The 22494-nt window shown below is 44.5% G+C and overlaps 1 protein-coding gene across 3 annotated transcripts; it reads left to right on the top strand.

Annotated features, from left to right (window-relative positions):
• Positions 1-4404: 4404 nt before the first annotated feature.
• LOC118518928 (CD209 antigen-like protein C) lies at positions 4405-19011 on the top strand. Of its 3 annotated transcripts, none has more exons than XM_078056287.1 (8): positions 4405-4468; positions 16018-16092; positions 16223-16309; positions 16594-16656; positions 16981-17058; positions 17270-17421; positions 18076-18188; positions 18579-19011. In XM_078056287.1, exons 1-8 carry the CDS (start codon positions 4420-4422, stop codon positions 18718-18720), a joined length of 759 nt encoding a protein of 252 aa, XP_077912413.1. In that variant the 5' UTR covers positions 4405-4419; the 3' UTR covers positions 18721-19011. The 3 variants fall into 3 exon arrangements, with proteins under 3 accessions (XP_077912413.1, XP_035921889.1, XP_077912407.1); XM_036065996.2 differs by lacking the exon at positions 4405-4468 and adding an exon at positions 15768-15867; XM_078056281.1 differs by lacking the exon at positions 4405-4468 and adding an exon at positions 15813-15897.
• The last annotated feature ends 3483 nt before the right edge of the window (positions 19012-22494 follow it).

Raw genomic sequence — 22494 nt, 5'->3', positions numbered from 1 at the left:
ATTTAAAGATTTTTATTTATTTATTTGAGAGAGAGAGAGAGAATGAGAGAGAGAGAGAGCATGAGAGGGGGTAAGGTCAGAGGGAGAAGCAGACTCCCCACTGAGCAGGGAGCCCGATGTGGGACTCAATCCCGGGACTCCAGGATCATGACCTGAGCTGAAGGCAGTCGCTTAACCAACTGAGCCACCCAGGTGCCTTTTTTTTTTTTTTTTTAAGATTTTTATTTATTTATTTGACAGAGAGAGAAAGAATGAGAGATTGTTAAATATATTTAAGACAGTTGCTTAGAAATCTTTTTCTAGTATGTCTAATATTTGGACTTCTTCAGGGATAGTTTCTGTCAATTTGCTTTTCCCTTTAAACAGGCCATATATTTGTGTTTCTTTGTATGTCTGATTTTTCTTGTTGAAAACTGGAAATTTGAATATTCATAATGTGGTAACTTTGGATATCAGATTCTCCCCTTGCACCAGAGTTTGATGTTTGATGTTATCGTTTTTGGTTTTTGATTGCTGAAAGCACTAGTAGTGCATTTGATTAGTGATTTTCTCAAACAATTCTTGCAAATACTGTATTCCTTCATGTGTGTGGTCACTGAAGTCTCTGTTCCTTAGTTTGTGGTTCAGCTGGTGTTTTTACAGAGATTTTCTTGAACATCCAAGAGCTTAGAAAGCAAACAAATAAAATAAAACATAAATCCCACCTTTCTGTCTTTGCAAATCACTTCTGTGCCAGAGCACTCCTTCAACACTTAGCCAGGCTTGCACTGGGCCTAGAATCAGCCCAAAGTAAACCTTGGGGTCTTCTCAGGTCTTTTCTGAGCATGTATTTTGCCCTGGGCAAATACCTGGGCACCAGACTTTCTACATCCCCATTACTATGCAGGTATTTCTGAACGTCCTAATTTTCCAAAAACACTCTCCCCAGCTTTTGATCCTGAGTCTCAGGCAGTATATTGTATGTTTCGACCATAATCTTTGCCCGAGATGTCTATGGATTGTTAAGTCAGCTTGCAGGGTTTTTGAGCAGCACCTATACCTTCTCTAGCTTGAATGCCAGGTAAGCAAAAAAGAGATATGTACTTTGTGTCAGTCTTTCAGGTAGTTTCCAGACAGGTTAGAGCATACATACATTATAATTTTTTGAATCAAGTCTGCTGGGATCCCTTCAGATCCAGGGACCAGGGTCTCATGCTGAGAACATGGACTTCCCTTTTTACGACACTGCCACACCAGGAGGAAGGTGGGACAGAGCAAATAAAAATGCTACAAAGACTTTTACCATTCTGAAGTTGCCTTTTTTATTAACCAGTGTTTCCTTGGTTGCTATAAACCTTTGACTCTTTTCCAGAGTTCTGAAAATTTGGTTATGGCAGTTTCTGCTGGTTTTTTGTTTTTGTTTTTGTTTTTGTTTTGATGTTTCTGTTGGGGGTTGATGAAAGCTGTGTACTCTGATTTAGCCCAAGCTAGTCCAGGTGATGAGAAATATATGACTTCATCACCTCTATGGCCTCAACCACCAACCAATCAACCTCCAGCTATGAGTGAGGCCATCTATTCCAATTTCTTATTCCTGGGTAACACACCACCCCAGAACTCAGTGGCATAAAACAGCAGCCATTTTTTAATATGTTCATGGATTCTGTGAACAAGACACAGAGGGGATGGTTTGTTTTGCTCTATGGCATCTAGTTCTTAAGCTGGGAAGACTAGAAGGGCTGGGGTGCCTAGTGGTTGGGGGTTGGAATTATGTGGGGGGGCATCTTTCCTCACATGTCTGGTTCCTGGGCTGGGAATGCTCAAATGGTTGGGGTCTCACTGGGGGGATCTCTCTATATATATAGTCTCAGGAATTTCCACGTGGTCCCCCACATGACATCTACAGCATGGCAGCCTCAGGGTAGTTGGACTTCTTACATGGTGTCTCAAGACTCTGGAAGTGAGTCTTCCAGCAAGCAAGGTGGAAGCTTGCATGGTCTTTAATGATAAAACACTGGAGGTCATATAATATTGCTTCTGCTATACTCTATTGGTTGAAGCAGTTAAGCACACCCAGATTCAAGGTGACCTCATCTCTTAATTGTCTAAGTATTTTCATTGTCTAAGTGTTTTCAGTTATGGGACACCTGGGTGGCGCAGTCACTTAAGCCTCCGACTCTTGGTTTTGGCTCAGGTTGTGATCGCAGGGTCTTGAGATCGAGCCCTGTGTTGGGCTGTGCACTCAGTGCAGAGTCCGCTTCAGATTCTCTCCCTCTCTCCCTATGGCCCTCCCGCTTGTGCTCTTTCTCTCTGTCTCTCTCTAAAATAAGTAAATAAATCTTTTTTTAAAAAGTATTTTCAGTTATGTTTTAAAACTGCACTGGCTAAGTAACCAAACTTAGCTAGCCTGCCAGCTGACCACAGATGTATGAATAAGCCCAGCTGTGCTCAGCAGAACTTTCTATCTGAGCCTGACCCAAATTTCTGAACCACACAATTGTGAACTAAATAGATTTTATTTTGAACCATTAATTTGAGGGGGGGGCAGTTTGTTATGCAGCAATAGCTGATTGATATATTTGGCAGGTATATAGCACTCACCAAGCATAATATCACCTAATCACTTCCTTGAGCCCTACAAGGTGATGCAAGTGAGCAGACCATGACTTCTATAGTCCGGTGACTCCTCCCTGTCTGTGTTCACCCTACAGTCTGCCACCCCTGGTTTTATCTGCTATGACAATTCCACCCATCCCACTGCTCCTTGATTAGTTTCAACAACCTGTGAATAGAACCCCTGAACATAATAAAAGAAATGTTGAATTGAACAATCTCCAGCTATTCTACTCTTAGACCATACAGATTACTCCATTCAGTCTTTCATTTTACAAATATTAATTGAGCACGTTCTACATGCCATTCACTCTTCAAAACACTGGAGAAGTGATAGTTAACATGAACAAAAGTGTTCCTGCTGTAATGGAATTTATATTCTGGTGGGATATGGTAAGAAATTTCTAAAATACTTCCCAGTGGTCCCCACCTCCTGATATTCATGGCCTTGTGTAATCTTCTTCCAAGGAGTAATTTGCTTCTAACTGATATAATGCCTCATCACTGAAGAAATGTCATTTGTGTAATTAGGTTACAAAAGATTCCAACTTCCATTTCTCTGGCACACTTTCTCCCTGCTGGCTTTGATGAAGCAAGTTGCTGTGTTGCAATAATTCATGTAGCAAAAACCTGAAGATATCCTTTGACCAGCAGCCAGCTAGGAACTGAGGCTCTTAGTCCAACAGGAAATGAATGCAACTAAAAACCATGTGAGTGAGCTTGGAAATAAGTCATACCCCAGTTGAGCCTTCAGATGAAATCCTAATCCTGACCATCATCCCCTTGACTGCAGCCTCATGAAACAACCTAAGCAGAGGATCTCCTAAGTCATGTCTAGATTCCTGACCCACAAAAACCTGGGATAATGAATGTGTGTTGTTTTAATCCACTCGGTTAGCAACAATCTATTACGCAGTAATGGATAGCTTCTATGTGAGAGAGTTGGAATGAACAAATAAATGAACAATTCAGAAATAAATCACAGAGTGATACAATCTATCCAAAGGACCCAAGAAGTTGGAAACATAAACAGACTAAATATTACAGGAAACACTGGAAAGGAAAGTAATTAAAGATCTAGTACCTAAAACAGCACAAGGCCAAGATGATTCTATAGCCTCACCCTGGTCTCCCCATTCCCATGACCAGTTTGGATTTTCATGTTTGGCCTATTGGATCTTGGATGGTTTCTCCTTCAGTTCTGGCCTTGGTGCCTCCTTCTGATTTTGCTGCCCCAGGCTGGCTTCAGTCCTGAAGAAACTGGGTGAGCAGTCTATCCCCAGCTGCCTTTCATCCTCAACCTCCCAACAGCAGAAGGGGATTTGGATAGCAAAGCTTCATGAGTGATAGGCTCATTTCAAGGTCAGGCAGAAGAGGGGCCTAGGAAGGGGATGGAAAAGCCCCTGGGGAGTTAGAGGAGAACCCAGAGATGAGGCCATCAGGGAGGGAAGTTCTGGAAGAATGGGGTTTCCAGCAGGAAGGAGGGAGTAGTCACCTTTCTTATGGGTAGGACCAAGACAAAAATAGGTCTGTTGGTTTTCTCAAGGGGAAGGTAGTTCCTGCTCTTGGTCATTTTCATGGAGTGGTGGGAGGCAGCAGTGAGGAAAACACTTTTCCAAGAAGTTTGGTGACACCTAGAGGACTGAGGAGTTGTTGTTTTTTTTTTCTTCCGAAGATGTGAGAAGCATGCCTATGTTCCTGGAAGTCTCCCTGTTCCAAGACGTGAGGCACAGATCATCTGCATCCCCAGGAACTGAGCTTCCAGGGCTGACACAAGAGCAAACCCAGGAGCTGACTTGGCTGCAGGGCAGAACTCTGTGGTAGGGCATGCCCTTCTTCCTGGAGCAGCAGTGCCCAGGAAGGGCTAACGCTCAAGGTGAGGAAAATGAGCAAACCCGGAGGATTGTGGGGTCACTCTCAAGACCATGCAAAATGTTGGCGAGATGGAGGAAGGGTGTGGCAGGCTAGGCAGAGGTCCCAGCCAGTGCAAAGGCAAGGAGGTAAGAACGCGTGGTCTCTGTTCTCTAAACCAGTGTCGAAGCCACCTTGAGCACTGGGTGGCGCTGTCCAGCCTGGCGAGAAACCCAGTAGGCTGCCCATTCCTTGATTCCTGACCACAGCGCTCGGTGGTCTCCTCCTGATCTGTGGATGTTAGCCGAGGTTCTGGAATTCTGTTGAGTTTCTGAGAGGCCAGCTGAGCCTGGCCAACATCTCAAAGAAGGGGGAGAATGACATCTCTAAAGCTGCTGGTGTCACTTGTCTGAGCCATGGGAGGTTAAGTGGGTTCTGACCTCCTATAGGGAAAACCTCCTATCAGGTCAAAGCTTACAGGGTGTGGCAGAGTCTGTGAGCCCAGTTAGTTTGGGAACGGGCTACAAGTGGGTAGGGAAGAAAGACTTCTCGGAAGAGGTGGTATTAAAAGATGATGAGATTTGTCAGTGGAAGAGAGGTGAGAATATGAGTTGGGATGTAGGACTGGGTGTGTGTCTATGTGTGGTGCTGATGTTGAACTGGGCAGTGGAGTGAGCCAACATTTGCTCATTCCATTTGTTCCCTAGACATTTCCTGAACACCTATTTTGAGCTGGTTTCTGTATGTGGAACTTGGTCTACAGTGGGGAGACTGATCTGAAAGACAGATCCAGGAAGAGCCTGGAGGGGGCACCTGGCCTAGTAGCCTGGGTGGGTGGGTGGGGGAGATCTAGGATGGCTTCTCTGATGGTCTTTGTGCCTGGTTCCTGGCACGAAGGTTCTAAGACCCTTGTAATTTTCTGAGTGATAAGTGTGTCATTTGTTATTTATAAGGAGCCCCTTTGGATCATACCTGAGTTTATGTTAACGAGATGACTTGGCATAGGGCCCCTCCACAGCCTCAGGGGGGTCTGGTCACCAAGAAGGCCAAATGATTAGAAGGTTGCAACTTCTGGGGGCTGGAGGTTAAACTCTACAAAAATTCTTCAACAGTAAGACTTGGTTGGCTTCCTGGTCGGTGAGGCGTCCACATGTGGGAGGCCTGTGCAGCCCAGTTTTGTGGGGACAGAGCCACCTGCATGCAGGACCCTCTGGACTCATTCTGTGCACCTCCTCATTTGGCTGCTCATCTGTATCCTTTATAAGAAACCAGGAAATGTATGTAAATGTTCCCCCTAAGTTTTATGAGTAGTTCTAACAAATTATCTGAAGGGACCTGAGGAGGTTGTCGTGGGAACCCCTGATTTATAGCCGGTCAGTGAGAGGTATGGGTGGCTTGGACTTGTGATTGGTGTCTGAAGTTGAGGACAGTCCGGTGGGACTGAGCCCTTAACCTGTGGGATCTGTAAAAACAAAGCCCCAAACGCACTAAGCCCCATGTCATGAAACCGAAGTTTAACCTAATCACAGTTTGGCTCTCTCAGAAGTGGACTCTTAGCCAGCCAGTCAGGAATCACCTGATCAGCACTAGTTAGGTGACCTGCCTTGTGGACCACTGCCCTCCCCTATGGGGCAAGGCAAGGAAGCTTGCAGTAACCAACCCACTTTTTTGCCTAGCACAATTTCTTTGTTCTTGCTTCCTTCTGTCTGTAAAGTCTCTTGCCTTGTCCAGCTCCTCAAAACTCTTTTCTATCGGCTAGATTGGATGTTGCTCGATTCATGAATAATTGAATAAAGGCAGTAAGATCTTTAAAACTTACTCAGTTGAACTTTGTTTTTTTAACAGATCTGATGCTATCTCCAGGTTGATAATATCAACACTGAGTTAAATTTGTAGGACATCCAGTTGGTGTTGGCCGAGAGTTGGAAAACAGTTTGGTGATGCTGGAAAACACTCCAAGAGCTTCCAGAAGGAGATTACACTCTGGGGGAAAGGTTACATTCTGAAGGATGAATTGTTTGAGTAGAGATGGAATAGGGTGGTGAGAAAAGGAGTGTCGCCCACTGGAGCGATTCGCGCATGCAAGGATCAGGAAGTGAGACAGAATGTGACTTCCCAGAGGAACTGAAAGTCTTTCAGCAGGACTCCCTAGCCCCAGCAGGGAAAATTGGATGGCTAGTCTGGGATCAATCACACGGTGCTCAACCCCAGGTGAAGCGGTTAATAACGAACGTGGTAGGAATAGCCCATCCCGGAGAGAGTGTCTTGTTTGGTGTCCCGAGGGGCTGATGTTACACCTGTGCTGATGTGTCTGCAGATGGGAAAACCACCACCTCCTCAGGAGGCCCAGCTGGGCACGGATGGGGCAGACTTGGCCTTGGACCCCAGCTCCGCCTCGTGCTGTGCAGCCATGGGCAGGTCTCCTCAATTCTCCGAGCCTCAGTGGTCCCCATAGGTGAAATGGGTGTCACCGCATCTCCACCAAGAACATACAAGCAATGATAACTCATTTAGGTATTCATTTATTTCATTCATTAGTTCATTCATTTAGCAAACACTGATGGAGCGCCAGCCCTTGGTACTGGGGACACAGCGGTGAAGGAGACAGGCTCAGTCTCCTCCCTCCGGACAGCCAGCCGCCCTCCATTCGCTGACATACTGTCTGTAGTGCCTTCACGTTACGGTGGCGGAGTTGAGTCATTGTGACAGAGACCGTATGACTTACAAAGCCAAAAAATATTTGCTGTGTGGCCCTTTTTTTGAACATGGTTGCCAACTCTTGGTCTAGAAAGTGACATTCTCGGGGAGACAGATAGTGGACCGAGAAACAAATTTTGAGCCTGAGTCTGGCCCCCCTCCTCCCTCCCTTGGACTCCCTAAATCTAAATCTGAGAGACTGCATTATCAATCCCCCTTCCCATTTTTTGAGCTGGTTGGAGTTTGAGGCACAGAGATAAATGAAGATGATGTGCTTTCTTGCTCTGTCCCCCAGCTCCAGCATTCATGGGCAGGGGACATAATCTCCGAACCTCTTTTTGCTCTTAGGTAAAGTGGAAAAATACTAGCTGGGTTATGGGAATTAACTGAGATCATGTCCAAAAAGCATTTAGCACAAAATCAGTGCTCAAGGAATGCTGGTCAGATTTTTACTTCTGGTTAAAATGTAGAAGGACCCAAAAGACCCTCATTTTTGTGTTGACAGCTAGAAAAAAACCAGATAAAAACCCATTCTTTTCAATAGAGCTAGTTAAGGGTGGTGATTGCAAAGAGGTTTTGAGGAGCTGGTTTTCAGGGATAAAATGAGCCCTTCATAGGTGAGTCAAGAGCAGCGGCAGCTTCCATACCAGGGGGCAGGCAGACACCAGCTCTGGGTATGGGAGGGCTTGCAGGCATAGAGAGATGTTTGGGAGACAGAGGAAATCAGCCAGTTCTTAGATGAAAAGAGCAAATGTTCAAAGTGGTGGCCACTAGAGTGCTGGAGTCCAAACCTTGTGAGGAGGGCATCTGTGCAGAGGGATGAACTGGTATGGGGTTTCGGAGCCCAAGTGAGGTAAGAAGAACCACACGACAGTTTGTCTGCCTGGTGCAAGAAGTCAGTGTCCAAGCACAGTAAGGGAGACATCCATACAGAGTAGAGGATGGTGGTGGAAAAGGGAGATTGATTATATATGGGGGAATTGATTAAATAAATAAATAAATAAATAAATAAATTCAGGATGATGGGAACCAGATTTCCCAACATCAGAGAAGGGTGTTACAAAGTTGAGTGGAAAGAAAACTAGAATGAAGCCTATTGTATTTAATTGGAGGTAGTGGTGTGAAATCATGGTTTTCAAAATATTTGGAGAAGTGTGTGTGTGTGTGTGCGTGTGTGTGTGTGTGTGTGTGTGGTGTGTTCCCATTTGTCTACTGGGAGGTCCTAGAACTAGTGATACTTCAATAACAGTGAGCACACCCAGGTCTTGGTTTCTGAATGCCATTCTCCACTTACAAGCAACCAGGGCTCTTTGGAAAAATGGCTGATTCCAGATTTGGGACAGGGAAAGCCTGAAACATCTAGTTAGACCAGAAAGGAAGTGTTGGAGAAGGTCACTGGTTGGAGAAGTTCAATGGTTGACCTGTGAGCTGGACCTGGGCACTCAGAGGCTCCTCACTCCCTCCCCAGTCCTTGGAATGTGGGTTCCACTTGCCTTCCCCATTCCCAAAGGATGCGGCAAGGACATAGCCTTGAGATAGTGATGTGGCAATGAGGCCATCTGGATGATATATGTGAATGAATCCTGTTAAGGCCTCTGTATGAACTTTTAAGATTCTGGTAGGCAGGTGTGGAGATCTACTTGTCTTGCAAACACCCAAGACAAGCCTCATATGTAATTCCTTTGCTTATTAAAACTGCCACCTACTAATCTGGAGTGGCCTGCTTCTTTCTTCTTTTTCTCCCTGCCCTATGTATATGGGGACCAGTTTCAGATTTCACCCAGGGAAATTCCTGAGGTTGCAAACCAACAGGAAGGAAAACTGATTAGCAAAAAATGGATAGGCAGATGTCAAAAGGACAGAAGTCAATATGATAGGCTTCCACTGGCCAAATCAAAGACAATTTAAGCATCAAAAATATGCGGGGTGGGAGGAAAATAACATCAGCAAAAATGGCAGAGTAAATTTTGCCCTTCTATAAAAGCAATGTAATAAACTGCAAACTTTGTCAGAATCAGCATTTTTAGAACTCTGGAAATCAATCAAAATCTTACAACAATTCAGGGAGTATTTAGTCAAGAAAAACAGCTGGATCTCAGTAAAGAACAGTGAGCTCAGTGGAATTTTAACTCACTCTAGTTCTATTCCCCACTCTCCAACTCAGAAGTAGACTTGAAAAATAATAGCCCGTATTGCTGGTACTGGAGGGAGAAGAACATAGCTGGAGCTCTTGAAAATCCTCATTGCCAGACAAAAGTCATTATTTGATCTGTCTTCTGGTTCCCCAGAAGACCACACTTGAAAGGTTAGTCTTTAGTTGACCTTGTTTGAACTTGCCCAGTGCTAAAAGCCTCTCCCCAGTGGACATTTGTCAAATATTTTAACATGACAGGTGCGTGAGGTGAAGGGGCAAATAATAACCTAATCACAAGTCTCAAAAGGAAAATTTAAGGAATGAAATGTCCTTAGGGGCTTTGAAAAGTTCTGATATATCTTGGGATCTGAAAGGTCACCTGTGTGCACAGCTTTGTGCATGCTCAGGAAAGACCTGAGAAAGCCCTAAGCTCTCACTTCTGGCTGACTTTGAGGCTCTGTGAAAGTAGGAAGTGAAAGCTAAGGCAGAGCTTCAAACTTTCTGGCTGCACGTTGAAGTTGTGTGTGAACATACAAAGACCCTCAGCAGAGACTGGGAGACTTTTAGAGACGTTCAGGGAAATGCCTGTCCAACCATCACCTAACTTCTAAGCTAACTGACTAGAGATTTTAATGGGCATACATGGCAGAGAATATAGTCTTTGCAGAATTAGTGCAGAAAAGTAATTAAATAAACAAAAAACAACAACTATAACAAACAGCAGGAACAGCAAATCTTTAGGAGGAGGGAAAATCTGATTTCCATAGTTGTCATATTATTCGAAGTGTCCATTTTTCAACAAAAATATTATGAGACATACAAAGAAACAAGGAGGTATTACCCATACACAGGGGAAAAAACAGTGAATAAAAATTCTTCCTGAGAAAGCCCACATGTTGGAGTTACTAGACAAATATTCTAAATCAGCTGTTTTAATATGTTCAAAGAGCTAAAGGATATCATATGTAAGGAACTAAAGAAAAGTATGAGAACAGGGGCGCCTGGCTGGCTCATCTGGTGGAGCTTGTGACTCTTGATCTCACGGCTTTGAACTTGAGCCCCACATTGGGTGTAGAGATTACTTAAAAATAAAATCTTAAAAAAAGAGAAAAGTATGAGAACAATATGTCACCAAATAGAGAATATCAATAAAGAGAAATTCTAAGAAGGAACCATATAGAAATTCTGAAGTTGAAAAGTACAATAACTGAAATGAGAATTTCACTAGCAGGTTCAATAGCAGATTTGAACAGGCAGAAGAAAGAATCAGCAAAAACTGAAGATAGATCTATTGAGATTATCCAGTCAGAGCAACAGGGGGGAAAAAGAGGATGAAGAGGGGTGCTTGGGTGGCTCAGTTGTTAAGCGTCTGCCTTCAGCTCAGGTCATGGTCCCAGGGTCTTGGGATCAAGCCCCGCATAAGGCTCCCTGCTCGGCGGGAAGCCTGCTTCTCCCTCTTCTGCTCCCCCTGCTTGTGTTCCCTCTCTCACTGTCTCTCTCTGTCAAATAAATAAATGAAATCTTTAAAAAAAGGATGAAGAAAAATTAACAGACCTAGGGCACCTGGGTGGCTCAGTCTGTTAAGTGTCTGCCTTTCGGCTCTGGTCATGATCCCAGGGTCCTGGGATCTGGCCCTGGGTCGGGCTCCCTGCTCAGTGGGGAGCCTGCTTCTCCCTTTCCTCCCCGCTTGTGCTTTCTGTCGATATCTCTGTCTCTCTCTCTCTCTCTTAAATAAATAAATAAATAAATAGATAGATAAATAAATAAAATCTTAAAAAAAATTTAACAGAGCCTCAGAGACTTGAGGGACACCATCAAACATACCAACATATGCATAATAGGAATGTCAAAAGGAGAAGAAAGATGGAAAGGGGCAGGAAATATTTGAAGAAATGGCTGAAAGCTTCCAAAATTTGATGAAAGTGTTAGGCTACACTTCAACATTCTCCAAGTAGGCTAAACAAAGAGATCCACACTTAGACACATATTAATCAAACTGTCTAAAGACAAAGATAAGAAAGAATCTTGAACGCAGCAAGAGATAAATGTCTCATTATGTATAATTGGTCCTTAGTAAGATTAATAGCTTATTTCTCATCAGAAACCATGGAGGCTAGAAGGCAGTGAGAAGACATATTCTAAATGCTGAAAAGGGGGAAAACCCTGCCAGCCAAGAATTACATATCCAACAAAACTACATTATTCAGCCGTAGAGAAAATGTACCGATCCCTGCTTCAACATGGATGGACCTTGAAAACCTTATACTAAGTGAAAGAAGCCAGACACAAAACTCACATTTTGTATGATTCCATTTATACAAAATATGCATCATAGGTAAATCCATAGAGACAGAAAGTAAATAGTGGTTTTGGGGTGTGTGTGAGGAAAGTGGAAATGGGAGTGACTACTTGGTGACTATGGGGTTTTGTTTTGGGGTGATGAAAATATTCTGGAACTAGACAATGGTGATGGTTGCACAACATCCATGACACTATGAAAGCACTAATTGCTACTGAATTGTACAGTTTATTTTTTAAAAAGATTTTATTTATTTATTTGACAGAGAGAGAGAGAGAGCATAAGCAGAGGGAAGGGCAGAGGGAGAGGGAGAAGCAGGCTTTCCGCCGAGCAAGGAGCCCGACGCGGGACTCGATCCCAGGACCCCAGGATCATGACCCGAGTCGAAGGCAGATGCTTAACCAACTGAGCCACCCAGGCGCCCCTGAATTGTACAGTTTATTATTTTTATTTTTATTTTTTTTAAGATTTTATTTATTCATTTGACAGAGAGAGAGTTAGCGAGAGCAGGAACACAAGCAGGGGGAGTGGGAGAGGGAGAAACAGGCTCTCCGCCGAGCAGGGAGCCCGATGCGGGGCTCGATCCCAGGACCCTGGGATCATGACCTGAGCCGAAGGCAGACGCTTAATGGCTGAGCCACCCAGGTGCCCCTGAATTGTACAGTTTAAATGGTAAATTTTATGTTATGAGTATTTCATTGCAATAAAAGAAATAAAAGGAGTCTTTCAGGATGAAGTGATAGAACACTAGATGGTTTCTCAAATACACATGAAGAAATAAAGACTCCCCATAAAGGTAACTACACAGGTAAATATAAAGACAGTATAAATGTAATTTTTGTTTGTAACTCCTTTTTCTCCCACCTGATTTGAAAGACAACTGTATAATGCAGTAATTAGAAATCTAAGTTGATTGGCACACATGTATGGAGATGTAATTTGTGATAATAGCAGCATAAAGGGAGGGAAAATGGAACTATAAAGGAGCAAAGTTTTGTATACCATTAAAACTAAGTTGGTATTAATCCAACCTAGATTGTTACAAATGAAGATGTTAATAGTAATCTCCAGGGCAACCACTGAGAAAATACTTCAAAAGTATATAGTAAAAGAAACATGAGAATAAAATGATACACTAGAAAATATCTAATTAACACAAGAAAAGATAGGACTGGAAGAACTGAGGACAAAAAAGACATAAGACATATAAAAAACAAATATCAAAATGGGAGATATAAACCCTACCTTATCAGTAATTACATTAAATAGAAATGAACTAAACTCTCCAATTAAAAGGGAGAGATTGACTGTGACCTCAGCTGCAGCAACTTCTTGCTAGACACATCTCCAAAGGCAAAGGAAATAAAGGCAAAAATGAACTACTGGGACTTCATCAAGATAAAAACTTTTGCACAGCAAAGGAAACAGTCGACAAAACCAAAAGACAACCGACAGAATGGGAGAAGATATTTGCAAATGACATATCAGATAAAGGGGTAGTATCCAAAATCTATAAAGAACTTATCAAACTCAACACCCAAAAAACAAATAATCCAATCAAGAAATGGGCAAAAGACATGAACATACACTTCTCCAAAGAAGACATCCAAATGGCCAATAGACTCATGAAAAAATGCTCAACATCACTCGACATCAGGGAAATACAAATCAAAACCACAATGAGATACCACCTCACACCAGTCAGAATGGTTAAAATTAACAAGTCAGGAAATGACAGATGGTGGTGAGGATTTAGAGAAAGGAGAACCCTCTTATACTGTTAATGGGAATGCAAGCTGGTGTAGCCACTCTGGAAAACAGTATGGAGGTTCCTCAAAAAGTTGAAAATAGAGCTATCCTATGACCCAGCAATTGCACTACTGGGTATTTTCCCCAAAGATACAAATGTCGTGATCCAAAGGGACACCTGCATCCCAATGTTTATAGTAACAATGTCCAAAATAGCCAAACTATGGAAAGAGCCCAGATGTCCATAGACCAATGAATGGGTAAAGAAGATGTGCCTTATATATACAATGGAATACTACTCAGTCCTCAAAAAAAAAAAAAATCTTGCCATTTGCAATGATGTGGATGGAACTAGAGGGTATTATGCTAAGCGAAATAAGTCAATCAGACAAAGACAATTATCATATGATCTCATATGTGGAATTTAAGAAACAAAACAGGATTATGGGGGAAGAGAGGAAAAAATAAAACAAGATGAAGTCAGAGAGGGAGACAAATCATAAGAGATGCCTAATCATAGAAAACAAACTGAGGGGCGCCTGGGTGGCTCAGTTGGTTAAGCGACTGCCTTCGGCTCAGGTCATGATCCTGGAGTCCCGGGATCGAGTCCCGTAGGCAGGGAGTCTGCTTCTCCCTTTGACCCTCCTCCCTCTCATGCTCTCTGTCTCTCATTCTCTCTCTCTCAAATAAATAAATAAATAAATCTTAAAAAAAAAAAAGAAAACAGAGGGTTACTGTAGGGGAGGGGGGAATGGGGTAACTGGGTGATGGACATTAAGGAGGGCACGTGATGTAATGAACACTGGGTATTATATAAGACTGATGAATCACTGATTTCTACCTCTGAAACTAATAATACATTATATGTTAATTAATTGAATTTAAATTTTTAAAAATTTTACAAATAAAATAAATGGTGGTTGATCAATCAAAAAAAAAATCTACCTCATTCCCTGAACCAAAAAATGCAGCCTTAGATAAAAAATATAAATTGCGGGGCGCCTGGGTGCTCAGTCGTTAAGTGTCTGCCTTCGGCTCAGGTCATGGTCCCGGGGTCCTGGGATCGAGCCCCACATCGGGCTCTCTGCTCAGCGGGAAGCCTGCTTCTCCCTCTCCCACTCCCCCTGCTTGTGTTCCCTCTCTCACTATGTCTCTATCTGTCAAATAAATAAATAAAATCTTTAAAAATATATATATAAATTGCTTGAGACTAGAATAGGGAGTTCGGAAAAAAAGAATATCCACGTGGTCACAAGCACATTAAAATGTGCTCAACATCATTAGTCATGAAGGAAATATACATTCAGATCATAATCAATACCACTTTGTACCCATTAAAAAGGCTAAAATGAAAATTAAGGGCAATACCAAGAAATACGTAACAATTAGAACAATTGTTTGGCAGTATCTACTAAAGGAGAATATGTACGTGTACACTGTAATCTCAAAATTCCACTCCTCAATATATAGCCAACAGATTTATGTATATATGTGCACCAAATAACACATTAAAAAATGTTTGTAGTATGCTCGGCATGGAGTCCGCTTGGGATTCTTTCCCTTTCTGTCTCTCAAATAAATAAATACATTTTTTAAAAAGGTAGGGATTGACAGAATGGATAAAAAGATGATCCAATGATATGCTGTCTGCTGGGAACTCACTTTAGATTAAAAGAGAGAGAGAGAGATAGTAACATGTAACCAATTGAATCAGGTAGGAAACCAGGAGTCCATACATACATAAATTGAGAGTTTGATACACACAGTTTCAAGGTGACTCTCTACAAAATACTTAGTAATTACAAAGGGGGAAAAGAGTAATTGATTAATGTAGTGGTTAAGCAGAGACTCAGAGGTCCACCCGCCTGAGCCCCACCACTTACAAGCCATGTGACCTCAGGCAGTTGCTTTCTCTCTCTGTTTCTCAATTTCCTCATCTGTCAAGCCAGATAATAACTGTATCTTTCTCCTAGGGCTCTTATGAGAACTGTTAGTCAAAGACCACCAGGAACACACCTGTGGTTGAACAAATTCAGATTTATTACTTGTTTCCACAAGGGAGAACACACCCCGTGCGGAACCGTGAGACACCTGCTAAGGGCCATCACTACTGAGTATCTGCTATTAGAACAGGCAATTTATACCCCACGGCTAGCACACAGTGTTAAACCTCAGAAGAACAGTGCGAGGCAGGGTAATGGTCCCATTTCACAGCTGAGGAAACTGAGACCCTGACAAGGCAAGGCCAATGGTGGCGGGACTAGCAAGGGGTTGGAGCAGTGCCTTTGGACACCAAGTGACCATGCAGCTCTTGCCCCCACCCTCATGTCCTCTCTACTAGTTGTGTCAGCACTTCATTCTTCCACCCACTGTTCTGGGAGAAAGCAATGTCCTGTTTCTTGTTCTTCCTGAACTGGGGAGGAATGTTCCTGAGGAGGGGCTGCCAGGGCAGCACGTGGGGTTATAAAAACCGTCATCGGGAGAGGAGCCCGAGAGAAGAGGAGAATGGCAGAGATGTGTGACTCCAAGGAGCTAGGGGACCCCGGTGAGGCTGAGCCCCCACTCAGGGGTGATGGTAGGGAGGACAGGGCTCCAGGGTCCCCAGGGGGTTGGGGGCTGGCCTCCAGCTTGCAGTCCTCATAAACAAGGCTTGGCAGGCTTCGAAGCTCAGCTGAGTGTGTTCTGTCCTGTTCAGAGGAGGAGATGTTTGGGGGCCAGAGAGTAAAGAAGAAATACATCGGACTACTCAGGAGCTCAAGGAGCTTGCCAGGTACCGAGGTGGGTGGTTCGGGGGGCAGGCATCTGGGGAAGGGGCAGCTGGGAGGCCCCCTCCAGGATGGGTGGGTGGGGCAAGGTCTGTCCCTGAGAACCTCGGCTCTGCCCATTTGCCGGTCCTGCAGGGTGTCTGATCCGGGCCCAATTGCCTCTGCTGCTTCTTTTCATCTCTTTGGGCTTCTTCATGCTCCTGGTGAGCACCCTGGTTCAAGGTGAGTCAGGGGCTGGGGGCTTGGAGTCTTGGGTCCCTTTAGGTCTTTGCCCTATCCCACAGTCCCCAGACCCACTAGGGCTTGGGCATTTGAGCTCCACATCGCCTTCTGTGTGATGGTGGGCTGGTTACTACCCGCTCTGAGCCTGTGTCCTTATCTTCGGGATGCAGCTCATCTTCCTCCACAGGCAACTTAGATTCCCAGAGAGACCTGGAAACCAGATTCGACACAGGGTCAGGCCTACAGATGGTGCTGATAAAGGGGAATTCTCTGCTCTGTTGTAGTCTCCAGGATTCACCAATCCCTGCAGAAAGAGATGTGGGACCATCAGGAGAGCCCCAGCCAAGGTGAAGGGCTGAACGCAGGGTTCGGGGTGGGAGAGGGCTCAGGCTGTGTGACTTTGGATGAGCCACCGCCTGCCCCCTCCACCCCTTCACCCCTCCATCCCCCCCACCCCACCCGACCCCGTAGGGTTGAAGGTTGGGGAGGAGACTGGATCCCTGGATGAGACCCTGGGGGCAATGTCAGGCAAGTCATTCTCTGAGTCTCAGTTTTTTTTATTTGCATAATGGACTCTTGGGGTCACTGTGAAATCTATAGATAGGTTCTCATGGGGCCCTCTCTGCACTAAGCACACACTAGGTGCTTCATAATTAAAGTCCTTCTTCCAGTGGGTGTTTCTCAGGAGCTGACACGCTCAGACCTGGAGGAGATCCTCCAGCAGCTGACCTGGATGAATGTCACCCTGGGTAAGGGTCAGACACCAAGGTCGGGAGGGAGTTTGGGGATCACATGTGGGGCTGGAACTCACTTTCTATGGCTCCCCACCTGAGGAGGGCAGAGCTGGGATCTCTCACATGGATTTTTTGGGGACTGAGCTGAGAGCTGAACTTAGGGGGTTCTCAGAGCTGATGCAGGTGCTGGGGGGCCTGTCTGCCCCACCCCCACTCTCCTCCCCAGCTGGCCTCTGCCGCCCCTGTCCCTGGAAATGGGAACTCTTCCAGGGAAGCTGCTACTTCTTCTCCCAGACCCAGAACATCTGGAAAGATGCCATCTCCGCGTGTCAGAACTTGAGGGCCCAGCTGGTGATCATCAACAGTACTGAGGAGCAGGTGGGCTGGGCTGAGTTCCCGTCTGGGGCGGGGCCATGTGAGTGTCAGCAAAAAAGCCGTCTGTCCCTCTTCTGCCCTCTGAGAGACGGAGGCCCAGGGGGTGCTGGGGCGGGGAGGTGGGCAGGGAAGGCTTCCTGGAGGAGGCCCCACGGTGGGCTTGGGAAGGTCACGTGAGAGAAGACCCCGCATGATAGGAGCCCATCTGTGGACAGAAAGGGGACTCAGCGCACTCCTGAGCCCATACGTAATGTCCTGAGCCTGTGTCCTTATCTTCGGGATGCAGCTCATCTTCCTCCACAGGCAACTTAGATTCCCAGAGAGACCTGGAAACCAGATTCGACACAGGGTCAGGCCTACAGATGGTGCTGATAAAGGGGAATTCTCTGCTCTGTTGTAGTCTCCAGGATTCACCAATCCCTGCAGAAAGAGATGTGGTACAAGTTAACACATTTCCACATGGGTGTGCCCATTAACACACAACCACAGCATACACACGCATGTGAACACATGCAACTTGAGTGAGGGCTATAGGCTGGACCGCTGGAGGTCTTTCATGGGGGGCAGAGGATAACCGTGGGGATGTGGGCAGACATGGGGCGGGTGACAGCTTGCTGCCCCTCCCCCCACCCCCGCCGCCCCGCCGCCCTTCCCCAGAAATTTCTGAAGTCTTGGAATACGAGAAATAACCAGCGCACCTGGATCGGCCTCAGTGACCACCACAACGAGGGTTCCTGGAAATGGGTGGACAACTCTCCCCTGCAACTCAGGTGACCTCCTAGAGAAAATGGCCCAGGATGCGTGCGCAGGGAAACCCAAACCGTGGGTGCTCAGACCCTGGATTGGAAAGCATGCCCAGAGGAGCTTGGTGGAGATGCAGAGTCCTGGCTCCATCCCAGGGTGGGAGAGTCTGATTCTATAAATCTAGGCATGGGCCCAGGAGTCTGCATTTTTTACTTTGCCAGAGCTGATTCTGATGGAAGGGGTGTTTGAACCCTCATTTTGAAAGCACCGCCTCTGAATCCTCACCACTCTCTGGCTGGTCCTTGGACTTTCGCTGCCCAAGGCCAGGGACCCGCTCTTCCAAAGGGGGGTATTGTGGGCTGGGGGGGTGGTCTCTGGGTGGAGTAGGGGGTTTATGGATTTGATGGTGTTCACAGCTTCTGGAAAGAAGGGGAACCCAACAACCACGGAGACGAGGACTGTGTAGAATTGTACAGCGATGGCTGGAATGATAACAGATGTAGTGCGGAAAACTTCTGGACGTGCCAGAAGCCCTTGTCCCCCTGCCCTGGATCCTGAGGGCCAATGCTCCCCCCTCCCCACCTGTCTCCAGAGATGAGGCAGCTTGGACATTCTGCTTGTTTCCCTGGCCGCATTCTTTCTGCTTCTCCCTCTGGTGAATTGCCATCCTCCTCCTGCATGGAGGTCTTTGCAATCCTGAGAGAGTGTCTGAGACCCTCTTCTCCTCTAAGGCCTGTCCCTCCATAGGCTATAGACCTCTCCCTTCTTCTGTTGATGGTCTCGACCTCCCAACTCCCCCCATGACATCTCCTTAATAAAGTCGCACATTGCATTATGTGCTCCATTGAACTTATGTCTATTTTTTAAAAAGATTTTATTTGTTTGACAGAGAGAGAGAGAGAGAGACAGCAAGAGAGGGAACACAAGCAGGGGAGTGGGAGAGGGAGAAGCAGGCTTCCCACTGAGCAGGGAGCCCGATGTGGGGCTCGATCCCAGGACCCTGAGATTATGACCTGAGCCGAAGGCAGATGCTTAAAACTGAGCCACCCAGGCACCCCAAACTTATGTCTATTTTTTTGCCACTGTTTCAGTTACTATAGTTTTATACTATATACTATACTTTATACTTTATATTTTATACTATACTATAGTTGTATATATTATGTTTGATGTAAACGAAGACATTGTTGTCTTTCAACATGTTTCTCTCTACTGCTGTGTATATCTTATTTCGCGGATACAGTTTTGAATTAATTTGTAATTTTGGTTGGGAATATACATATATACATGTAGGTATGTACATGTCTGTGTGTCTTTCAATCTATGTGTTCATTCATTCCTGAACACATCATCTCTTTATGAGGTACCTTTAAAATGTCCTTCAGTAAAGTTTTGTGACTTTCTTCATATAAATTTTTAAAAAACGTTATTTCTGAATGTGAGTGTTAGTTTCCTATTGATGTTGTAACAAATTACCACCAACTTAGGGGCTTAAAACAACACAAATGCATCTCTTACAGTTCCCCACGTTCAGTCTCTTATTGTCTTTCTGTCCTTAACCTTTTTGACAGACTGTCCCCCAATTTGAGTTCATCTGTGTTGTTGGGTTTTTTTTTCTTTTTCTTTCTTTTCTTTCTTTCTTTCTTGCTTGTTTGTTTGTCTCTCATAATTACACTGAGGTTAGTTATCCTTTTTGGCAAAAATACTGCAAAGGTGATGTTGTGTCCTTCCTAGTGCCTCATCTCAAGGGTTACACAGTGTCGATATGTCTTGATATTGGCGATGCTCACCACAATTACTTGGTTAAGGTGGTGCCTGTCACTTTCCTCCCTTCCTAAGTTAATATTTTCCCCTCGGTAATGAATAAATATCTTGCAAGGAGATACTTTGAGACTTCGAAAATATTCGATTTTGCATAAAATTTCCATCCACTCATTTTGGCATCCACCAGTGGATTGTCTGTGGTAATTATTTCAGTAGTGATTTTCTTAATTATTCTACATTTATTTATTTGTTTGTTTATTTATTTTAAGATTTTAGCTTGACGTAATCTTTACATCCAACATGGGGCTTGAACTCATGATCTCAAGATCAAGAGTTGCACATTTCACTGACTGAGCCAGCCAGGTACCCCACAATCATTTCTTTTCTTGCTCAAATTGTTCCAGCTTTGGCCATTAAGAATTTCTTCAGGGGGCGCCTGGGTGGCTCAGTTGGTTAAGCGTCTGCCTTCGGCTCAGGTCACGATCCCAGGGTCCTGGGATTGAGTCCCGCATCAGGCTCCTTGTTCAGCAGAGAGCCTGCTTCTCCCTCTGCCTGCGGCTCCCCCTGCTTGTGCTCTCTCTTTCTCTCAAATAAATAAAATCTTAAAAAAAAAAAAAAAAAGAATTCTTTCAGGTTTATATCTTGTTTTTCCTAGCCCCAGATCTGGGATCAACCAGTCCTCCAGTGAGCTCTGGTTCCTTTTTTTTAGAGACGGTACTTAGGAACCAAGATCTGTGGACTATTTATTGTTTTGTTTTTACCATCTTAAAAGGTACAATTCAGTGGCATTAAGTACATGCACAGTGTTGTGCAACCATCCCACCGTCCATCTCCTAAACTTTTCCATCCCCCGCATCATTGGGCTTCCTGCTCAGCAGGGAGTCAGCTTCTCCCTCTCCCTCTGCCCCTACCCCCACTCGTGCTCTTACTCTCTCTCTCTCAAATAAATGAATAAATAAAATCTTTAAAAAAAAAGAGAAACTCTGTCCCCACTAAACACTAACACCCCATCTCCCTTGCCCAGCCCCAGGTAACCTCTGTTCTACTTTCTGTATCTGAATTTGCCTATTCCAGGAACTTCATATAAGTGGAATTACACAATATTTGTTTAGTGTGTGTCTGGCTTCTTTTAGTTGACATAATGTCTTCAAGGTTAATCTGTGTTTTAGCATATGTCAGAGTTTCCTTCCTTTTTATAGCTGAATAATATCTGGTTATATGAATACCCCACATTTGTTTATCCATTCATCTGTTGATAGACACTTGGGTTGCTTCCACGTACCAGCTGTTGTAAATAGTGTTCCTATGAACATGGGTGTACAAGTATCTGTTTGAGTCCCTGCTTTTAAATCTTGTAGGTACGTACTTAGGAGTGGAATTTCTTAATCATCTGATAACTCTATGCATAACATTTTTTATAAAGATTATTTATTTATTTTTAGAGAGAGGGAGGAGCAGAGGGGGAGGAAGAGGGAGGGCAAAGAATCTCAAGCAGACTGCGTGCTGAGCACAGAGCCCAGTGCATGGCTCAACCCCCAAGACCCCGAGATCATGACCTGAGCAGAAACCAAGAGACAGATGCCCAACCGACTGAGCCACCCAGGCGCCCCCGCTATGCATGACATTTTGAGGAACTGCCAAACTGTTTTCCACAGTGGTCACATCATTTTACATTCCCACCAGCAACGCATGAGGGTTCTAGTTTCTCCTTGCCAACACTGGTTATTTTTATTTTTATTTTTTGATAATAACTATCCTAGTAGATGTGAAGTGGTATCTCATTGTGGTTTAGGTATGCTTTTGATTTGGGAGTGTCCATTGCTCTAGGTCTTCTCGGTGGGCAGAGCTAGGAAACATACGCATGTATACTAACTGGTACAAACACACACGCACACTTCTGAGTTTATTTCTATATCTACTTATCTGTGTATATCTATTAAAAACCGTGAGTTCCAGGGATGCCTGGCTGGTTCAGCAGGTAGAGCATACGACCCTTGATCTCAAGGTTGTGAGTTTGAGCCCCACGTTGGGTATAGAGATTACTTTAAAAAACAAAAACAAACGAACAAACCCATGATTTCATACCAATACCCTACTTCCAGTCCAACATCACATAATTCATTCTGGCCTTTCCTTGTCTTTATTTGTAACTTCTTTCTCCAACAGTGAGAAACCTGGTGCTCATTATTCACAATATATTTGCTAATAGTCTGCTCAATCCTAGAATACATAGGAAGTAGTTACAGAATTTCTAATTCGTACCTCTGTGAGCAACAATTATCCTGTTGTTGGATGAAGTATATCCTCTTATGGCTTCTTCAGGAAAGACCAATGGGTACAGAGTTCCTTAACGTCTTGTGTGCAGTTGAAGGACAGCTGGGCTGGGTAGCAAATCCTTGGTTTGCACTTTTGCTCACTGGGTTTTTTGTTTTCTTTTGTTTTTTAATTTTTATTTTTTTAAAGATCTTATTTATTTGAGAGAGAGAGTGAGAGAGAGCACGAGAAGGGGGAGGGTCAGAGGGAGAAGCAGACTCCCCGCTGAGCAGGAAGCCTGACGTAGGACTTGAT

The sequence above is a fragment of the Halichoerus grypus genome, chromosome 1, assembly GCF_964656455.1.
Source record: "Halichoerus grypus chromosome 1, mHalGry1.hap1.1, whole genome shotgun sequence".
Lineage (NCBI taxonomy): Eukaryota > Metazoa > Chordata > Mammalia > Carnivora > Phocidae > Halichoerus > Halichoerus grypus.
The sequence above is the reverse complement of the archived record's forward strand: the minus strand, read 5'-3'. Positions and strand labels throughout refer to the sequence as shown.